The sequence below is a fragment of the Chiloscyllium punctatum genome, chromosome 30 (assembly GCF_047496795.1).
Source record: "Chiloscyllium punctatum isolate Juve2018m chromosome 30, sChiPun1.3, whole genome shotgun sequence".
Lineage (NCBI taxonomy): Eukaryota > Metazoa > Chordata > Chondrichthyes > Orectolobiformes > Hemiscylliidae > Chiloscyllium > Chiloscyllium punctatum.
The window spans coordinates 5002940-5019635 of NC_092768.1; the positions used below are offsets into that span (position 1 = coordinate 5002940).

The window sequence follows — 16696 nt, forward strand, 5'->3', positions numbered from 1 at the left end:
GGAAAAAAATAAGTTAAATCACAGAGGCAAATGAGCCATTTGGATACAGAACTGGCTCAAAGGTAGAAGACAGAGGGTGGTAGTGGAGGGTTGTTTTTCAGAATGGAGGCCTGTGACTACTGGAGTGCCACAAGGATCGGTGCTGGGTCCACTACTTTTTATCATTTATATAAATGATTTGGATGCGAGCATAAGAGGTACAGTTAGTAAATTTGCAGATGACACCACAATTGGAGGTGTGGTGGACAGCGAAGAAGGTAATCTCAGATTACAACGGGATCTTGACCAGGTGGGCCAATGGACTGAGAAGTGGCAGATGGAGTTTAATTTAGATAAACATGAGGTGCTGCATTTTGGAAAAGCAAATCTGAGCAAGACTTATACATTTAATGGTAAGGTCCTGGGGAGTGTTGCTGAAAAAAGAGACCTTGGAGTGCAGATTCATAGCTTTTTAAAAGTAGAGTTGCAGGTAGATAGGATAGTGAAGAAGGCATTTGGTATGCTTTCCTTTATTGGTCAGAGTATTGAGTACAGGAATTAGGAGGTCATGTTGCGGCTGTACAGCACATTGGTTCGGCCACTTTGGAATATTGCTTGCAATTCTGGTCTCCTTCCTATCAGAAAGATATTGTGAAACTTGAAAGAGTTCAGAAAAGATTTACAAGGATGTTGCCAGGGTTGGAGGGTTTGAGCTATTGGGAGAGGCTGAACAGGCTGGGCTGTTTTCCCTGGAGCGTCAGAGGCTGAGGGGTGACCTGATAGAGGTTGACAAAATTATGAGGGGCATGGGTAGGGTAAATAGATAAAGTCTTTTCCCTGGGTTTGGGGAGTCCAGAACTTGAGGGCATAGGTTTAGGGTGAGAGGGGAAAGATACCAAAGAGACTTAAGGGGCAACTTTTTCACACAGAGGGTGGTATGTGTATGGAATGAGCTGCCAGAGGATGTGGTGGAGGCTGGTTCATGAACTGCCTTGGCATTGGGAGTGAAAAACTAAAAAATAAGGACAAGCATCTGTATCTGGGAGAATGAATGAAATGAGGGTGAAAGTTTCATTTCCCCAAACTTGTTTCTCTGCGAATTTGGGACTGAAGTGATACAACACTACCCTCTGTTGGCAGACAGACGCAACTAACAAAAAGAGGATAAAAAGCTTAAGGAATTCACGAGATTTCAAAACGATGGGGAGGGGGGCGAGAGGGGAGCCAGAAGAAATCAATCAGGCTGCAATTTTACCCCCAGGATGGGTACACAGAGTCGTGAAGACACAGCTCCCACTGTGATAATAATAGGTTGTGGTAGCAGTCATACAACAATTATATAAAACCACGAGGGGCATGGATAGGGTAAATAGGCGAGATCTTTTCCCGGGGTGGGGGAGGCCAAAACTAGAGGGCATAGGTTTAAGGTGAGAGGGGATAGATTTAAAAGGGAGCTAAGGGACAATATTTTCACACAGAGGGTGGTGCATGTATGGAATGAGCTGCCAGAGGAAGTGATGGAGGCTGGTACAATTGCAACATTTGAAAAGCATCTGGATGGGTATATGAATAGGAAGGGTTTATAGGGATATGGGCCGGGTGCTGGCAAATGGGGCTAGAGTTATTCAGTATATCTGGTCGGCATGGACGAGTTGGATCAGCACCTGTTTCCGTGCTGTACGTCTATGACTATGATTCTATGAAATTAAAATCCCGCCCCTCAGGTTTTGATTTGTGAGTCTATGGCTGCTACTAGTTTAATTAGGTATTGGTAAATTCTGCAAGAAATGGAACATTTAGTTTGGAAGTGTATTTTTTACACTTGCTGCACTAAACGATTTCACTCTGTGGGGCTGTGATAAAGGAACCTGTTGAAATGGTTCCGGGCATCAATATTTCCTGAAACGCCCTCAGTTCCGCAGTCTGAAACATGCGTTTAAAGAAAACAAAAAGGTCCCATACACTTTAAACATGATCACAGCTCCTCTCTCCACTGATGCTGCCAGACCTGCTGAGGAATTCCAGCTCGTTCGTAACAGCTCTCCGTTGACTTTTCACAACCATGGCCTTCAATTCAAACCAGAAACTCAGAGAGGAATTTCTAAACTACAATCCACAATCAGGCGGCATGAGGACTAACTCATACCGACCCTTCAAACTAAGTATTCGGCTGTTCGGCAGAATGGGGCATGGGAAATCAACATTTATTAACAACTGCCTGTGTGTGGTCAAGGACACCGAGTACCGCACCGAGGCTGGTGAAGGGGATCCGCAAGGGAGTTTCACAGTTGAACTAAAGCGATACCGACTCAGCGATTATGTTGAAATTGTCGACAACATTGGAGCAAAATCGTACAGTTCCAATGAATGTTACGAATTCCGTGCTCAGTTAGGTATATATTTTTGTTCTGTTCCTCTTTGTTGCTGTAAATTATTGAGGCTGTCAGATCAGCGAGTTACAAAACAGAAGAAGCGAAGCAGCTCAACTGGACGTTAATCAGAAAATGAGTAATTCTCACTTTGATTATATTTCACAGATGTTCTCACTTTGTTATTTGTAGGTGGGTATCGAAAAGTGGGCGAACAAGTCGGATCTGGAGGCTGGGGGAGTTATTTTTGGGACTACGTGACATCACGAAATGCGGACTGGCAAAACACGATATACATCCCAGTAATTGTTTACAGGTAATGGTCAGGGGTTTAAACAACAGAGTTACAGCGGGATGCACTCTGCTGCAAAGCCATTTCTTCCTGTACACATTGACGCATACAGTCAAGATAACAACCATTGGAATATCTAGATGAGCATGTTGTACTCTCGACGGTTTTACACTGTATCATATCGTCAGGTCTTTAACCTCTTAACGGACAAGTCGTCTTTGCAGGCTCCATATTACAAGAGATAACCCGAATAATTAGATTTCTTTTAGAAAAACCTATTTGACAGCAATGTATCTCCTTCTTGGGCATTCCCATTCCGCCTCCCACCTGTCTCCCTGTTCCTCCAAACGAGTCGTTCAGATACGATCTCCAAGTCTCCTACACAGCGTGCTGCATTGAATACAATCCATGTTTTCAAACAAGAGTCGGTTTTAGTAGGCGTTGGGTTGGTATCTGTCTATTTCACTGGAACACGTTCTGAGGGGCGGGCTCTGCACAAAATGACAATATGGTGGGGCTGAGACCCGAATCCCTCTCTGGTCTCAGTAACTGGGTAGGTGGCAGACCTTTCGATAGTGGTAATTAATTGGTATTCATTTCAATTATCCTTTCTCTTCGCTCTTTCCCAATTTTCCCATCTTTTCAAAGACAAATAGGGATAGGTAATATATGCTAGCCTAGCCAGCCATACCTATGAAATAAAAAAAGACATCGCTTCTCTATCCAATGAAGGTCAACACTAATTCTTGCCCTTTCCACACTAAATGTGATAAAATCCGTTCGTTCTGCAGTGACCACAAATTCAGTCAACGGGCCCTGACTACAAACGATGACAATATCGTTTATTCTGTTTAAGGGATCGTTAACCAGTTTATTCTGTCAATATAATTGATTATTTTGATGGAATGTATTTGCATATCTGTTTGTTTTAGATGAGCAGGCAGCTGGATAGGGAGCTTAATTGGGTGAGCGAAAAAGTATTCAAACTCCTAGCAGTGGGTTAATGTTTTGCTATTATGTTCAGGTAGGTTGATGGGAACCTGCTTTGCATTCATTGGTATGTAATGAATATTCATTAACACTCCGGTCCTTGGAATTTTTGTTCACCAACACAATCTTGTTGCGTGTAAACAGGAAACTAGTGTTCACAAGCCTGGCTATATATGTATGTATGGCTGTATGAGGCTTGTGTACCTAGTGGAGTAGACTTCTTCCTCCAAGTTCTGGTGAGTACAAACTTTGGTTACTTGACTCCTTCATACCAAAACTATTTCTTTGCACAAACTGTTAAAATGAAAGAGTGTGAGGCTTTTGATTGGCTCATGGGAAGCTTGAAAGATGCACAGTCTAGCTTGTTGTTAATCGTACACAAGGTGAGCAGTCAAGCCTGACTGGGCCAACGCACCCACCCAAACCACACAGCCACACAGCAGCCCTGACTGGGGCAAGCAAGTAAAGATGAATTCAACAAGGACATTAACTCAAAGGTGCCTTTTGTGGAAAATTGTTTATCCTATACAAGTGTTTTGTGAAAAGTTATCAAATACACTGACCTGCATAACCACTTCATTCCAGGCTGCTTTTATGAGTCAATGTGGCCTTTTGTTGCTATTCATAGGGAAAACAACTTCTCTTTGCTCTTAAGCAGTCTTTAGATGAATCTCTAGGGAAGCATTACTAATGCACGGTGCCAATTTTTCCCTGCTCTCTGGAATCTCCAGAGCTGTTTGGCGGTGACAATAGATAAATGGGTTGTGGGATTTGAAGCATGGCACCCTGATGTTGAAGGCAAAAGTGGGTACTGCAGATGCTGGAGATCAGAGTCAAGATTAGAGTGGTGCTGGAAAAGCACAGCAGGTCAGGCAGCGTCCGAGGAGAAGGAAAATCAACGTTTTGGACAAAAGCCCTTCATTAGGAATGAGGCAGGGAGCTTCTGCGGTGGAGAGATAAATGGTGGGGGAGTGGGGCTGGGTAGCTAAGAGTACAATAGGTGAATGAAGGTGATAGGTCAGAGAGGAGGGTGGAGAGGATAGGTGGGAAGGAAGATTGGCAGATAGGTCAGGTCATGAGGTTGGTGCTGAGCTGGCAGGTTGGAAGTGGGGTAAGGTAGGGGGAGGGGAAATGAAGAAACTGGTGAGATCCACATTGATGCCCTGGGGTTGAAGTGTTCTGAGGCGAAAGATGAGGCATTCATCTCCAGACATTGGGTAATGAGGGAGTTGTGGTGGAAGAGGTCCAGAACCTGCATGTCCTTGGCAGAGTGGGAGGGGAGTTGAAATGTTGGACCACTGGGTGCTGGGGTTGATTGGTGCAGGTGTCCCAGAGATGTTCCCTACAGTCCTTTGCGAGGAGGCGTCCAGTCTCCCCAATGTAGAGGAGACCACATTGGGAGCAACAGATACAATAAATGACATTGGTGGATGTGCAGATGAAACTTTGATGGATTTAGAAGGTTCCTTTGGGGCCTTGGGTGGAGGTGAGGGGGGAGGTGTGGACACAGGTTGTGCAATTCTTGTGGTGGCAGGGGAAGGTGCCAGGAGGGGAGGGTGGGTTGTTGGGGGGGCGTGGACCTGACCAGGTAGTCACGGAGGGAACAGTCTTTGTGGAAAGTGGATAGAGATGAGAGGAAAATATATCCCTGGTGGGTGGGGTCCATTTGTAGTTGGCAGAAATGTTGGCAGATGATGCAGTTTATGCGGAGGTTGTTTGGGTGGAAAGTGAGGACCGGGGGGTTCTGGCCTTGCTGCGGTTGGCAGGGTGGGGTTTCTGGGTGGAGGTGCAGGCTGTGGATGAGATGCGTTGGAGGGCATCTCCAACCATGTAGGAAGGGAAATTATGGTCTTTAAAGAAGGAGGCCATCTGTTGTGATCTGTAGTTGAACTGATCCTCCTGGGAGCAGATACAACGGAGGCGGAGGAATTGGGAATATGGGATAGTGTTTCTGCAGGAGGTAGCATGGGAAGATGTGTAATCCAGTTAACTGCGAGAGTCAGTGGGTTTGTCAGTGTTAAGTGGGTCGTCATTGATGGAGATAGAGATGTCCAGGAAGAGGAGGGAGATGTCAGAGATGGTCCAGGTGAATTTAAGGTCAGGGTGGAATGTGTGGGTGAAGTTGATGAACTGCTCAACCTCCTCTTGGGAGCATGAGGTGGTGCTGATGCAGTCATCAATGTAGTGGAGGAAGAGGTGAGGAGTCATGCTGGTGTAACTGTGGAAGATGGACAGTTCTACGTAACCAACAAAGCGACAGGCATAGCTGGGTCCTTGTGGGTGCCCATGGCTACCCCTTCCAGTAAGACCATTCCCTCTGTGACTACCTGGTCAGGTCCACGCCTCCCCAACAATCCACCTTCCCCTCCTGGCACCTTCCCCTGCCTCCGCTGGAATTGCAAAACCTGTGCCCACACCTCCCGCCTCACCTCCATCCAAGGTCCCAAAGGAGCCTTCCACATTCATCAAAGTTTTACGCCCACCAATATCATTTATTGTATCCGTTGCTCCTGATGCGGTCTCCTTTACACTGGGGAGACTGTACGCCTTCTCGCAGAACGCTGTCAGGAACATCTCTACAACACCCGCACCAATCAACCCCACCGCTCCATGGCCAAACATTTCAACTTCCTCTCCCACTCTGCCAAGGACATGCAGGTCCTGGGCCTCTTCCACCGCAACTCCCTCACCACGCAATGCCTGGAGGAAGAACGTCTCATCTTCTGCCTCGGAATGCTTCAACCCCAGGGCATCAATGTGGACTTCACCAGTTTCATCATTTTCACCACCCCACCTTACCCCAGTTCCAACCTGCCAGCTGAGCACCATCCTCATGACCGGTCCTACCTGCCAATCTTTCTTCCCTCCTATCCACTCCACCCTCCTCTCCAACCTACCACCTTCATCTCCACCTCCATTCACCTATTGTACTCTTAGCTATCTTCTCCACAGCCCCATTCCCACCCCCACCCCCCATTTATCTCTTGAACCAAAGGCTCCCTGCCTCATTCCTGATGAAGGACTTTTGCCCGAAATTTTCCAGCTCCTCGGAAGCTGCCTGATCTGCCGTGTTTATCCAGCATCACTCTAATCTTGACTCTGATGTTGAAGTCCAGCATGACCCAGCAGGCTTCAGAACGGTTTGCTTATGTAATTTCATGCTTAATCTGTGCAAGCAAATGTAAGGAGCTGAGAAGAATATAATTGCTCAGAAAAACCCAAATTGCCATTGAGTGGAAGGCCCTCTCGCTTTTATGCCTACCTCCACACTTAATCTCAAAAAGAAAATTTCGCTCCTTATAACTGGCTGTAAAAGGATCAAAGGTAACTCATTATCTTTTGCAGAGGAGACTTTCCATCTTTCGAAAAGGAGAAACCAATGATAAAGCCGTTAATTGACAATGCACGCAATATTACTGGTAGGTTTATGATGATTATTTTTGCCAGTAAATTAGTTATTAGGTGAGGACCATATGAAATGATGTGGTAGAGCAGACAGGAAAGCAGTGCTGCTGCTGTTACCTCAGGATTCAGTGGTCTAAGTACTATATTTAAAGAGTATCCAGATAGAGAGTCATCTCCTGAAAGCCAGGACCACAATTCTTGTCTGAGAGGAGGTTATGGGAACTGCAACTACTGCCATTCTCTCTCTTCGTCTGCCACCTGGTGATCCCTGGAGCTGGCTACATTCCATATAAAAATGGACAAATGTTTATGCAGAGAGAAAGAGTGATCCCATGGTTCAATAAAGCTTGGGAATGTCTGGGAATGGCTAGCAGTTCTGTTTCCCTGTTTCTCCTCTGCACCTTTGACCAATGAGTGGGCCTATAGTTAACTTCAATTATACACTGGTCTCCACCTAACTCATTTAACTCCATCCTAAAACTTAATTGTGATAACTCCCACCTACGAAGCCATATCTGTAGAAACTCAGGCTGACTCCGGAATAGGATGACATCACCTCTGGCCCCTCATGCAAAAATATAATGTTTTCTTCATCACTACTGACCATCAATATGTCACCCTTGTTCTTTCACAATGCCTAGCTGCCCAATTATTAATTATCCAATGACCCTTGAGACTTCCCAATGCAGTAGAACTGACCTCTTGATGTGTTATCCAACACTTTGAATGTCCCTCTATCATCCTATATCTTTCCATTTCAACATGAACTTTAGAACTTCATTATTGACCTTCCTCATATAACCACTGATTTGCTCACACCATGCTGGTCTGACCATTTTTGACATTGCCATTTCCTGTGTATCTTCCTCCCTCTATCCACCATGAGGTTTTTAAGGTCAGTGCCTCTCTCAGTCCCACACTCCCCTCAGCAGTTGTGCCCCTTCCCCTTTGATTGCCACCACACATTCACCATCATCAATACCTCTGAGTATAAAAGGCCAATAGTCCACTCCAATGTCAAGTTGATAGATCCATCTAACAGTTGGGAAACTAATTTATTGATGGGTTATGAGCATCATTGCTGTCAGCAAATTTAGTGACTCTGGCTTTGGTCTGTTCATCCAATCTTCTTGCGTAAATTATAAGAAGTTGAGCGCCTAGCACTAATCTATGTGACACACTACTTCCTACATCTAGTCAACCAGAAAATGACCCATGCCTATTCTCTGTTTCTTGTTAGCTACCCAATCTTCTGTCCTCACTCTTCTATTACACCAAGGAGTTAGGCTATGGGTTTGGTTATTTGTTGAGGTCCCAGATAATCCTTTGTCTCCAGTGCACCAGTTTGCACTTCCTGCAAGATAGACTGCAAAACACTTTAAAGCTGAAGGTGTTGAAAAAATATCTAATTCCTACTGCAAGATGCACTGATTCAGCAAGATTTTATATAAGAGACTAAAATTTAGTGCAGTGAGTCATAGATAATGGTAGAGCATGGAAACAGACTATACGGTCAACTATTCCACGCTGACTATGTTGCCAAACTAAATGAGTCCCACTTGCTTGCATTTGCCCCATATCCTTCCAAAGCTTTCGTATTCTTGTATTAATCCAAATGTCCTTGAGCTGTGCATGCACCACTTCCCCTGGCAGTTTATTCCACACACAAACTGCTGTGTGTAAAAGTGTTGCCCCTCATTTTCTTTTTAAATCTTTCTCCTCTCACCTTAAAAATATGCAAACTACTTTAAAACTCCGCCGTTCTCAGGGAAAAATCCTTATCTCTGCCCCTCATGATTTTGTAAACCTCTATAAGGTCACCCCTCCTGCACTCCAGTGAGATACATCTCAGCCTATCCAGCCTATTTTTATAACTCAAGCCCTTCATTCCTGGCAATGTCCTGGTAAAAATTTGCCATGCCCTGTCCAATTTAGTAACATCCTTCCTCAGTGGAACTGCACACTGTACTCCAGAAAATGCCTCACCAATGCCCTATACAACCTCAATATGACAACCCAACTCCTATACTCAAAAGTCTGAGCAATGAAGGCAACTCTGTTAAATACTTTCTTAACCACCTTTCTACCTGTGATACCAATTTCAAAGAATTATGCACCTGAACCCATCGGTTTCTCCGTTGTACAACACTACCCAGGGCCCTCCCATTAATTTAATGAGTCCTGCTCTTGTTTGTCTTACTAAAATGCAATACCTCATATTATCCAAGTTAAATTCCATCAGCCAGTCCTCATCCCATTGATTCAACTGATCAAGATCTAGCAAGTTTTGGGAAGATTTGTAGCTCAGGTTGAGGTCTGCATGTAGGTTTGCTCACTGAGCTGGAAGGTTCGCTTTCAGACGTTTCATCACCCTATTAGGTAACATCTTTAGTGAGCCTCCAGATGAAGCACTGCTGATGATTTCTGCTTTCTATTTATACGTTTGGGTGCTGTTATTTCTGTTGGTGATGTCGTTTTCTGTGGTGATGTTGTTTTCTGTTCTTTTTCTCAGGGGGTGGTAGTTGGGGGCTAACTTGATGTCTTTATTTCCTTATCGATATAATCGATCTCGATCTCTTTATAATCTTAAATAACCTTCTTCACTCATCACTATAGCACCAATTTTGGTGTGCATCTGCTATTTGTTACATTTCTCTTGCCAAATTAATTTTCCATTTACCTCGAAAATGTCCAAGTCCCTGTCCTAACTCGAAAATTAAACTGCTTTGGTTATATCACCAACTCTTAATTGTTACTGGTTCAAAACCTGGAACTCTCTGCCAAACAACACCTTCACAATATGGACAACAGCATTTCAAGAATGCAACACAGCACCAGCTTCATGAGAGGAATTCGAGATGTGTAAAAACTGTGCTGATTTGGAGATACTGCTGTTGGACTGGGGTGTACAAAGGTAAAAATCAATGACTACAGATGCTGGAAACCAGATTCTGGATTAGAGTGGTGCTGGAAAAGCACAGCAGTTCAGGCAGCATCCGAGGAGCAGGAAAATCGACATTTCGGGCAAAAGCCCTTCATCAGGAATACAGGCAGAGTGCCTGAAGGGTGGAGAGATAAATGAGAGGAGGGTGGGGTGGGGAGAAAGTACTTTCTATTTATTTTTCTCATTTTTCTCTGAACTGCTGTGCTTTTCTAGCACCACTCTAATCCAGAAGTTAAAAATCGCACAACACCAGGGTTATAGTCCAACAGGTTTAATTGGAAGCACACTAGCTTTCGGAGCGACGCTCCTTCATGACAATCACCTGATGAAGGAGCAGCACTCCAAAAGCTAGTGTGCTTCCAATTAAACCTGTTGGACTAACCTGGTGTTGTGTGACTTTTAACTTTGTAAAAACTGTTGATCTTGACCAGCAACATACACGCCAAAAGAATGAATATATATGGAATAAATAACACAGAACATCCTACTCATCAATAGACATCCACAAAATCTGATCTGTGCAGAAGTGTCTCTTGATGAAAATGTCTGGATTGCTGAATGTATATTCAGGACCAAGTGAAGTTAAAAATGACATTTTTTATATTTTCTTAAACTTTTCTGCAGGAATGTGGCCAATAATTGTTGTAACTCATGCAACAGAAATCGGAAATTTCAATGTAAAAGCAATTTTTCAGTCACTGCATTGTCCTGATGTTTTCCTCCTGAACAACTATTTTTGCAAGGATGACCAAAAGGTTCCAGTAGAACGGAATGAAGAAACTGATGAAATGATACTGAAGGTTCTACTCCAATGTTTGAAACGTGCAGGAGAGGTAATAGAGTCAGTTACTACAGAATACAAACCTGAAAAGTTTAACTGAATACACATATTTCTGGCAAGGTAAAGGATTGTAGCTGCAATTAATCCAATTTTTATTTACTTTTTGAAAATTGTGTTGAAAATTAAAGGTGTTTCTTTCAATTTAGCAATCATTTCTAAACTCTGTATTCTGGCTTTTTTGATGTAGGTTTTCAAAACTGCTTTTTACTAATATTCAAAGAATATTTAACAAGAGTAAGAAAAAGAGTAATTGCCAAATCTTGTCTTGCAAAATAAAGTGGAACAACTGTTGTAGTGAACAGTCACAAGCATTAGATTAGTGATGGACAGAAATAAAAACGATTGAAATCATAAGTTCCAAACTTGAAGAGGGCTGGTGGAGATCTCAGCAGTGCAAAATGGAACAAAGATTGACAAGAAATAATGAAACCAAATAATGGCTCTAAGATGGAGATAATACAAGTATAGACTAAGTTGATTTGAAAATGATCGGAAAAGCAGAGACCAAAGCCAAGCTCCAAAAAGAGAAAGAGAATGTGATGAAAGAAAAAGGGTGAAATGATGCATGTCAGATCAATTCTTAAAGCAAGAATCAGGCCAAATACATTAAGATGAAAAGGGACATGATAAGTAAAATACAACTGGTAGATTAAGAAGCAGATAGTAAGAAGTAAAATGTGTACATTAGAGATAAAGTGAATGACTCTCAGACGATGAAATATTTAGTAAGGCCATTGCATTGGTGTTTACTCAGGAAGAGAATGCTGATTAAGTAAAAGTAGAAGTGGAGGTTGTACAGGTAATGGATCAGGTGAAAATTGGGAAGGAGATGGTACTGAAACAACTGGACATTCTCAGAGTGGGTCAGTCATCTAGACCAGCTGATTTTGATTTCAGTATGGGTGGAGATAGTGGAAATACAGTCCATATTCTTCCCCTCTTCCCTAGCTATGGAAGAGGCATCAGAGTTTTGAAAAGTGGCAAAAGTGACACACTCATTCAAGAAAGTAAGTGAGGACATTCCAAGTAAGTACAGACTGGTCAGTTTTACACGAATGATAAATAAAAGCTTAGAAGTAATAGTCAGGAACTAAAAAAAAACAAGTATTAGAAGAGTTTGATGTTGGTGGGGATGGTGTATTTAGAAGAGGGATATTTGATCTTCTGGAAATGTACAAAATAATGAAGGGGTTTCACAAAGTACATGCAGAGAGAATATTTCTCCATGATGGAATCTCAAGAAAGGGAACATAGTTCTAGAATAAGGATTCAGCTATTTCATATGGAACTGAGAGTGATCATGAATTCTTGCAAAATTTCTACTCAGAGAAATGAAAGGTAATACTGATATATCTGATCCATAAGCAAGATTAGAATATTCTATTAGAACTGGAATCTCAGATTTCTTCTGAATTTTATGACAGGTAACATTTTCTTTGGTTACAGCAACACTGTTGATGAAAGATCAATTCACTTTTATATTTAATTGCATGAGGGATTTGCTCTTTTCATTAAAAACACACCCTTCTTCTGCAAACGTAGGCTCTGCTTCTTTGCTATACTTGACAAAAGATATTTTATTTGCTTACGTCTTGATTGAGATGAAGATTTAAGTCAGATTTGGATTTTGTTTTGTGGAAGAATGCACGGCATTCGATTCTACTCACATTTCCTCAGACAATATCTGAGTCTGATGAAGCAAGAGCTGGATAGCCTTCAGTCTTGGATTGATAAGTAGCAAGTAATCATGCCATATGAATGCCAGGCAATGATCATCTGCAATGAGGTGAAATTTAAGCTTCCATTTGTTAATTGTTTCATTTTAATTGCTATATCAATTCTCTTTAATCATACATTGTGATGTGCAAGAACTGGGAATTCACTTATCCTTATATTATTGGGAACAATCTGAAACTGTATTGTTTGGAATCAGAAGATGCATATTTGTAATGGAAATCTCTCCAAATAAATGCTTTTACATTGTGTAAAAATTGGATTCTGTTCCAGCTTTCAACATTTGGTTTTATGGAATTTAAGCATCTTGCTTACAGAACTTTTGAGCAATTTTAAAAATAAAAATACTGTCCTAAATAGCTTTTGATTTGAGTCTTCAGTTGAGCACAGTTCATATGTTATAACTGGGCATGCAATGAAGATTCAGTTTCAACACTTCCAGTTTTCAGTTACCTGAATTTTTGTTAAACATTATACTGTACATTTTGAGCTGCTGTTCACCTCAGCTGATCATACTCCCATCCTCCAGTCTTGTAAAGGCCTGCACAGCCTTCTCCTTATATTCACCAGCCTTCCAGTCAGCGCCTCATTTCATGCTTGAACAACCAGGTCAGTGATTTCAGGTTGTTCTCTGGGACTTTAACCTGAGCTCAATCTATAATGAAACTGTCAGCGCGTTGATGTTCTCCCAGTAGTCAAAATGTATGTGTGTGGTGATGATGATGAGAAGGAATGACATGTGGTCAGTAATTGCAACCTGGTACAGGTACTTGGGGAACCAACTCAGGACCGAGTCCCCACAGCATTCTGATCTAAGTCCTACAGCTGCAGATATTTCTCATTCCTCAACCTGAAGAGCTTCTCCTGGAGCTAGTAACTATCATTCCAGAATCACTCCCAGTCCTGGAAGAGTTTCCCCACTCTTATAAGGAACATTTCTGGCAGCTTCCTTTGTGCTAAATTGCTTCAGATGTCATTGAGATTATTTTTAGGTAACATTTGCTGTTCCATGCAGCTGAAATGATCATGGGTGAAGGTAGAGGACAATGCTCTGCACAGACCAAGAACCTAAACCAACCCTTTGACATTATCTCTTAAAATTATTTTACTTCTGTTCATTTAATTTAATACACCATTTTCCAGGAATAGCTTTGATGTCAAATAAGGCATAGCTCTGAAACACCCTTGGCATTTAATAAAATTTTCATTATTGCTTCCACATGAATAGCGTGGCTACAAGGGTAGTTCAGAGGTTGCATGTTCTGTGCTGAATAATTGAATGCTGGATTCTTCAAAGCCTTTTTACTGTCTATAAGGTGCAGTCAAGAATGTAATTAGCTTTATCCACTTGACAACTCCAACAATAGTCAGGAAGCTTCCCACCATCTAGGACAAAGCATGCTGTATGCTTAGCATTTGAGTCATCATCTTAAACATTCCCTTTCTCCGCATGTGCACCATCTTATTGGAATGTGCCATCCAGAAGATACAATGCAGCAAGTTTCCAAATCCTTTCATCCAATATTCTTTTTTTGAACCAGTCACCTCTCCTGCTTAGAAGGACAAGGGCAGCAGGTGCGTGGAACACCATAACCTGAAGGACCACCTCTAAGCTGGTCACCCCACTGTTGTTTTATTGTTCATCAGAATTCTGAACACCTCACTCACAGCAGTATGGGTGCATCTATACCACATGGATCACTGTGGTTTAAGAAGGCAGCTCACCATTGTTTTCCAGATAATTAGGAATAGGAAACAAACATTCATTCATCCAGCAATGGCCACATGTCATGAAAGAATAAATTGTGAAATAAAATGTAGTTGTTGGATCAACATAATCTGGTGCACTTCAGCCCATTTCTTCTCTGCACTAACCTGCCGTGATCTCCATTTCTATCTTAGAATACTATCTTTCAGATAATAACCCTCAGGAATATTCTCTGCCTCCTTTTCAGAGTACACATCCACATATATATCTTTTATCATCTTGTCTTGCTGTTGCAAGTCTCTTCATCTTTCAGGAGTAAATGCTTCTGTCTGACCCTCTGCCTGTTCAGGTTTCTCCTGCACCATTACGTCAAATAGGGCAGTTGCTAACTGAACCTCAACTCCTTCATCTTTCTCTTTAGTTTTTGTTGCATGCTGTGACATATGATAGTGGGATCTGGTTATCACATAATCTGGGAAAATACCAGGACATTCCTGTTTTGACTCCTCAGTTTCTTGGTCTTCCTTGGGCTTCTCCAGAACAAAGGGTCCCACTCCCACCTTGGATCCTGACAAATCATTCCCAAGAATTCCTGGAACTAACACTCTGCCAATCACTTCCGCAATCTTGATTTGACACTCCAACTTGATCTTATATAGGGGAATGCTAAATGTCTGTCCATCTACCCCACAAATTACCACGCTTTCGGGTAACAGATCAGAAAGAGTGCATTTTTGCTCATCCCTTAGAATCAGCAACTGGTTAGATCCTGTATCTCTCAAAATTATAACTTCTTGCCCTTCTCCCTCTGTTCTTTCTGAGTAAACTTTACCCACAGAGGCGAATTCTTTATTGAGATCAGATACTAACTCCATACCCAGCCCCTGCCTAGGCTGTACACTCTCCTGCAGCTCCTCGGCTCTTTTTGGAGTCACCTTTACTACATTCACTAATGCTATTGGCTTAGCTTCATTTACCACATCTTTTTCCACTGCGCTTTTCTTTAACAACCAGAACTATGACTTTATGTGTCCCACTTTACCACAGTAGATGCACCTGAGGCTTTTCACCTCCTTTCCACCCTCTTGGACTTCTTTTTATCCTGTGGTAAATTCTTACCTGCTCTCTCTACTCTTGATTTTGTAATGTAGGATCTCCTCTTCTCCAAACTTCTCTTTCTCACAGGATGAAATTTTGGCCAGAAGCTTGTCTTATGCACCAGCATGTACTCATCTGCTGATTCTGCTGCCCTTCTCTCTTCCTGAACCTTCTGTTCCTCCACGTGAATTCTTACCATCTCTGGAAGTGAGTTTTTTAATTCCTCCAGCAGAATAATCTCTCTTAGAGCCTCAAAGATCCTATCTATTTGAAAAGCACACACCTATCTATCAAAATGACTTTGTTTAATTCTTTTGAACTCAACTTAAGTCTGACCTTTGTGTTTCTCAACCACTGTCCATATGCTTCTGGTACCAATTCATTAGCACTTAAAATAACCCATATAACCTGCATAATCTCTTGACATCTCATCTGACAATGCCGCAAATACCTTACTACCTCATCTGCCTACCAGTTTAGTCTGAACTAGTATTACCCATAAATCCTTGGACCACTCCATCTGCATAGCCAATTTTTCAAATGAAATAAAGACGGCATCAACATCTTTCTCATCAAAATATCGCAGAGTTTTGACATATTTATGTATCACTGCCTTCTCTTTTAATCTCCATCCTGTTAACTTGACTTTACTAAGTCGCAACTTCTCAAATTCAAATTCTCTCTTTTTGTATCTCCTTTCCTTCTCTCTCTTTCTCTCTCCCTTTCTTCTCTCTCTCTTTGCTCAGCCTAAAAAACCTCTCTCGCTCTCTTTCCTCTCTCCCTCTCTCTCTCTCTCTCTCCTTCTCTCTGTCGTCTCTCTCTTTGTTTTTCTTCTCAGTCCATTTTCCTCAATTGTAATTTAAGTTTTCCACCTCTACTGTACTTACCTGTTTCTCTGACACACATAAGTGTTTGAGTAATTTCCTTACAATTTCAGCTTTACTTTTGTCCCTGGTTAAATTTAAGTCTAATTTCTTTGCTAATTCTAAAAGTATGTCCTTTTTCTTTATTTCTAAACTTTCTTGGCAAATTTGCGAATCATCTTCAAATCCAGAACTTCTTGAGCAATTTTAAGAACCATTTCTCTCACTTTTAATTTAATCAACCACAAGTCACTGAAATTAAGCAAATTGTCTCACCTATGTTTTATTTAAAGATCTAGGACACTAATCTGCAAGTGTTTAAATCTGTTGGGATTTTTTGTACCCCTAAATCTATTCAAATTTGTCTGTACCAGTGCAAATCCCAACGATGAGTCCCCAAACTGTTATGACACAGGCTAAAATTCCCTCTGTTAATTTTAAACCAGCAACACAGAAAAGATTTATCCCACGCA

At 41.9% G+C, this 16696-nt stretch overlaps 1 protein-coding gene across 1 annotated transcript; it reads left to right on the plus strand.

Annotated features, from left to right (window-relative positions):
* The first annotated feature begins 1988 nt into the window (after positions 1 to 1988).
* Positions 1989 to 12800, plus strand: LOC140454967 (uncharacterized). Its single transcript, XM_072549642.1, has 4 exons — positions 1989 to 2372; positions 2541 to 2664; positions 6976 to 7049; positions 10604 to 12800. Exons 1-4 carry the CDS (start codon positions 2042 to 2044, stop codon positions 10858 to 10860), a joined length of 786 nt encoding a protein of 261 aa, XP_072405743.1. The 5' UTR covers positions 1989 to 2041; the 3' UTR covers positions 10861 to 12800.
* The last annotated feature ends 3896 nt before the right edge of the window (positions 12801 to 16696 follow it).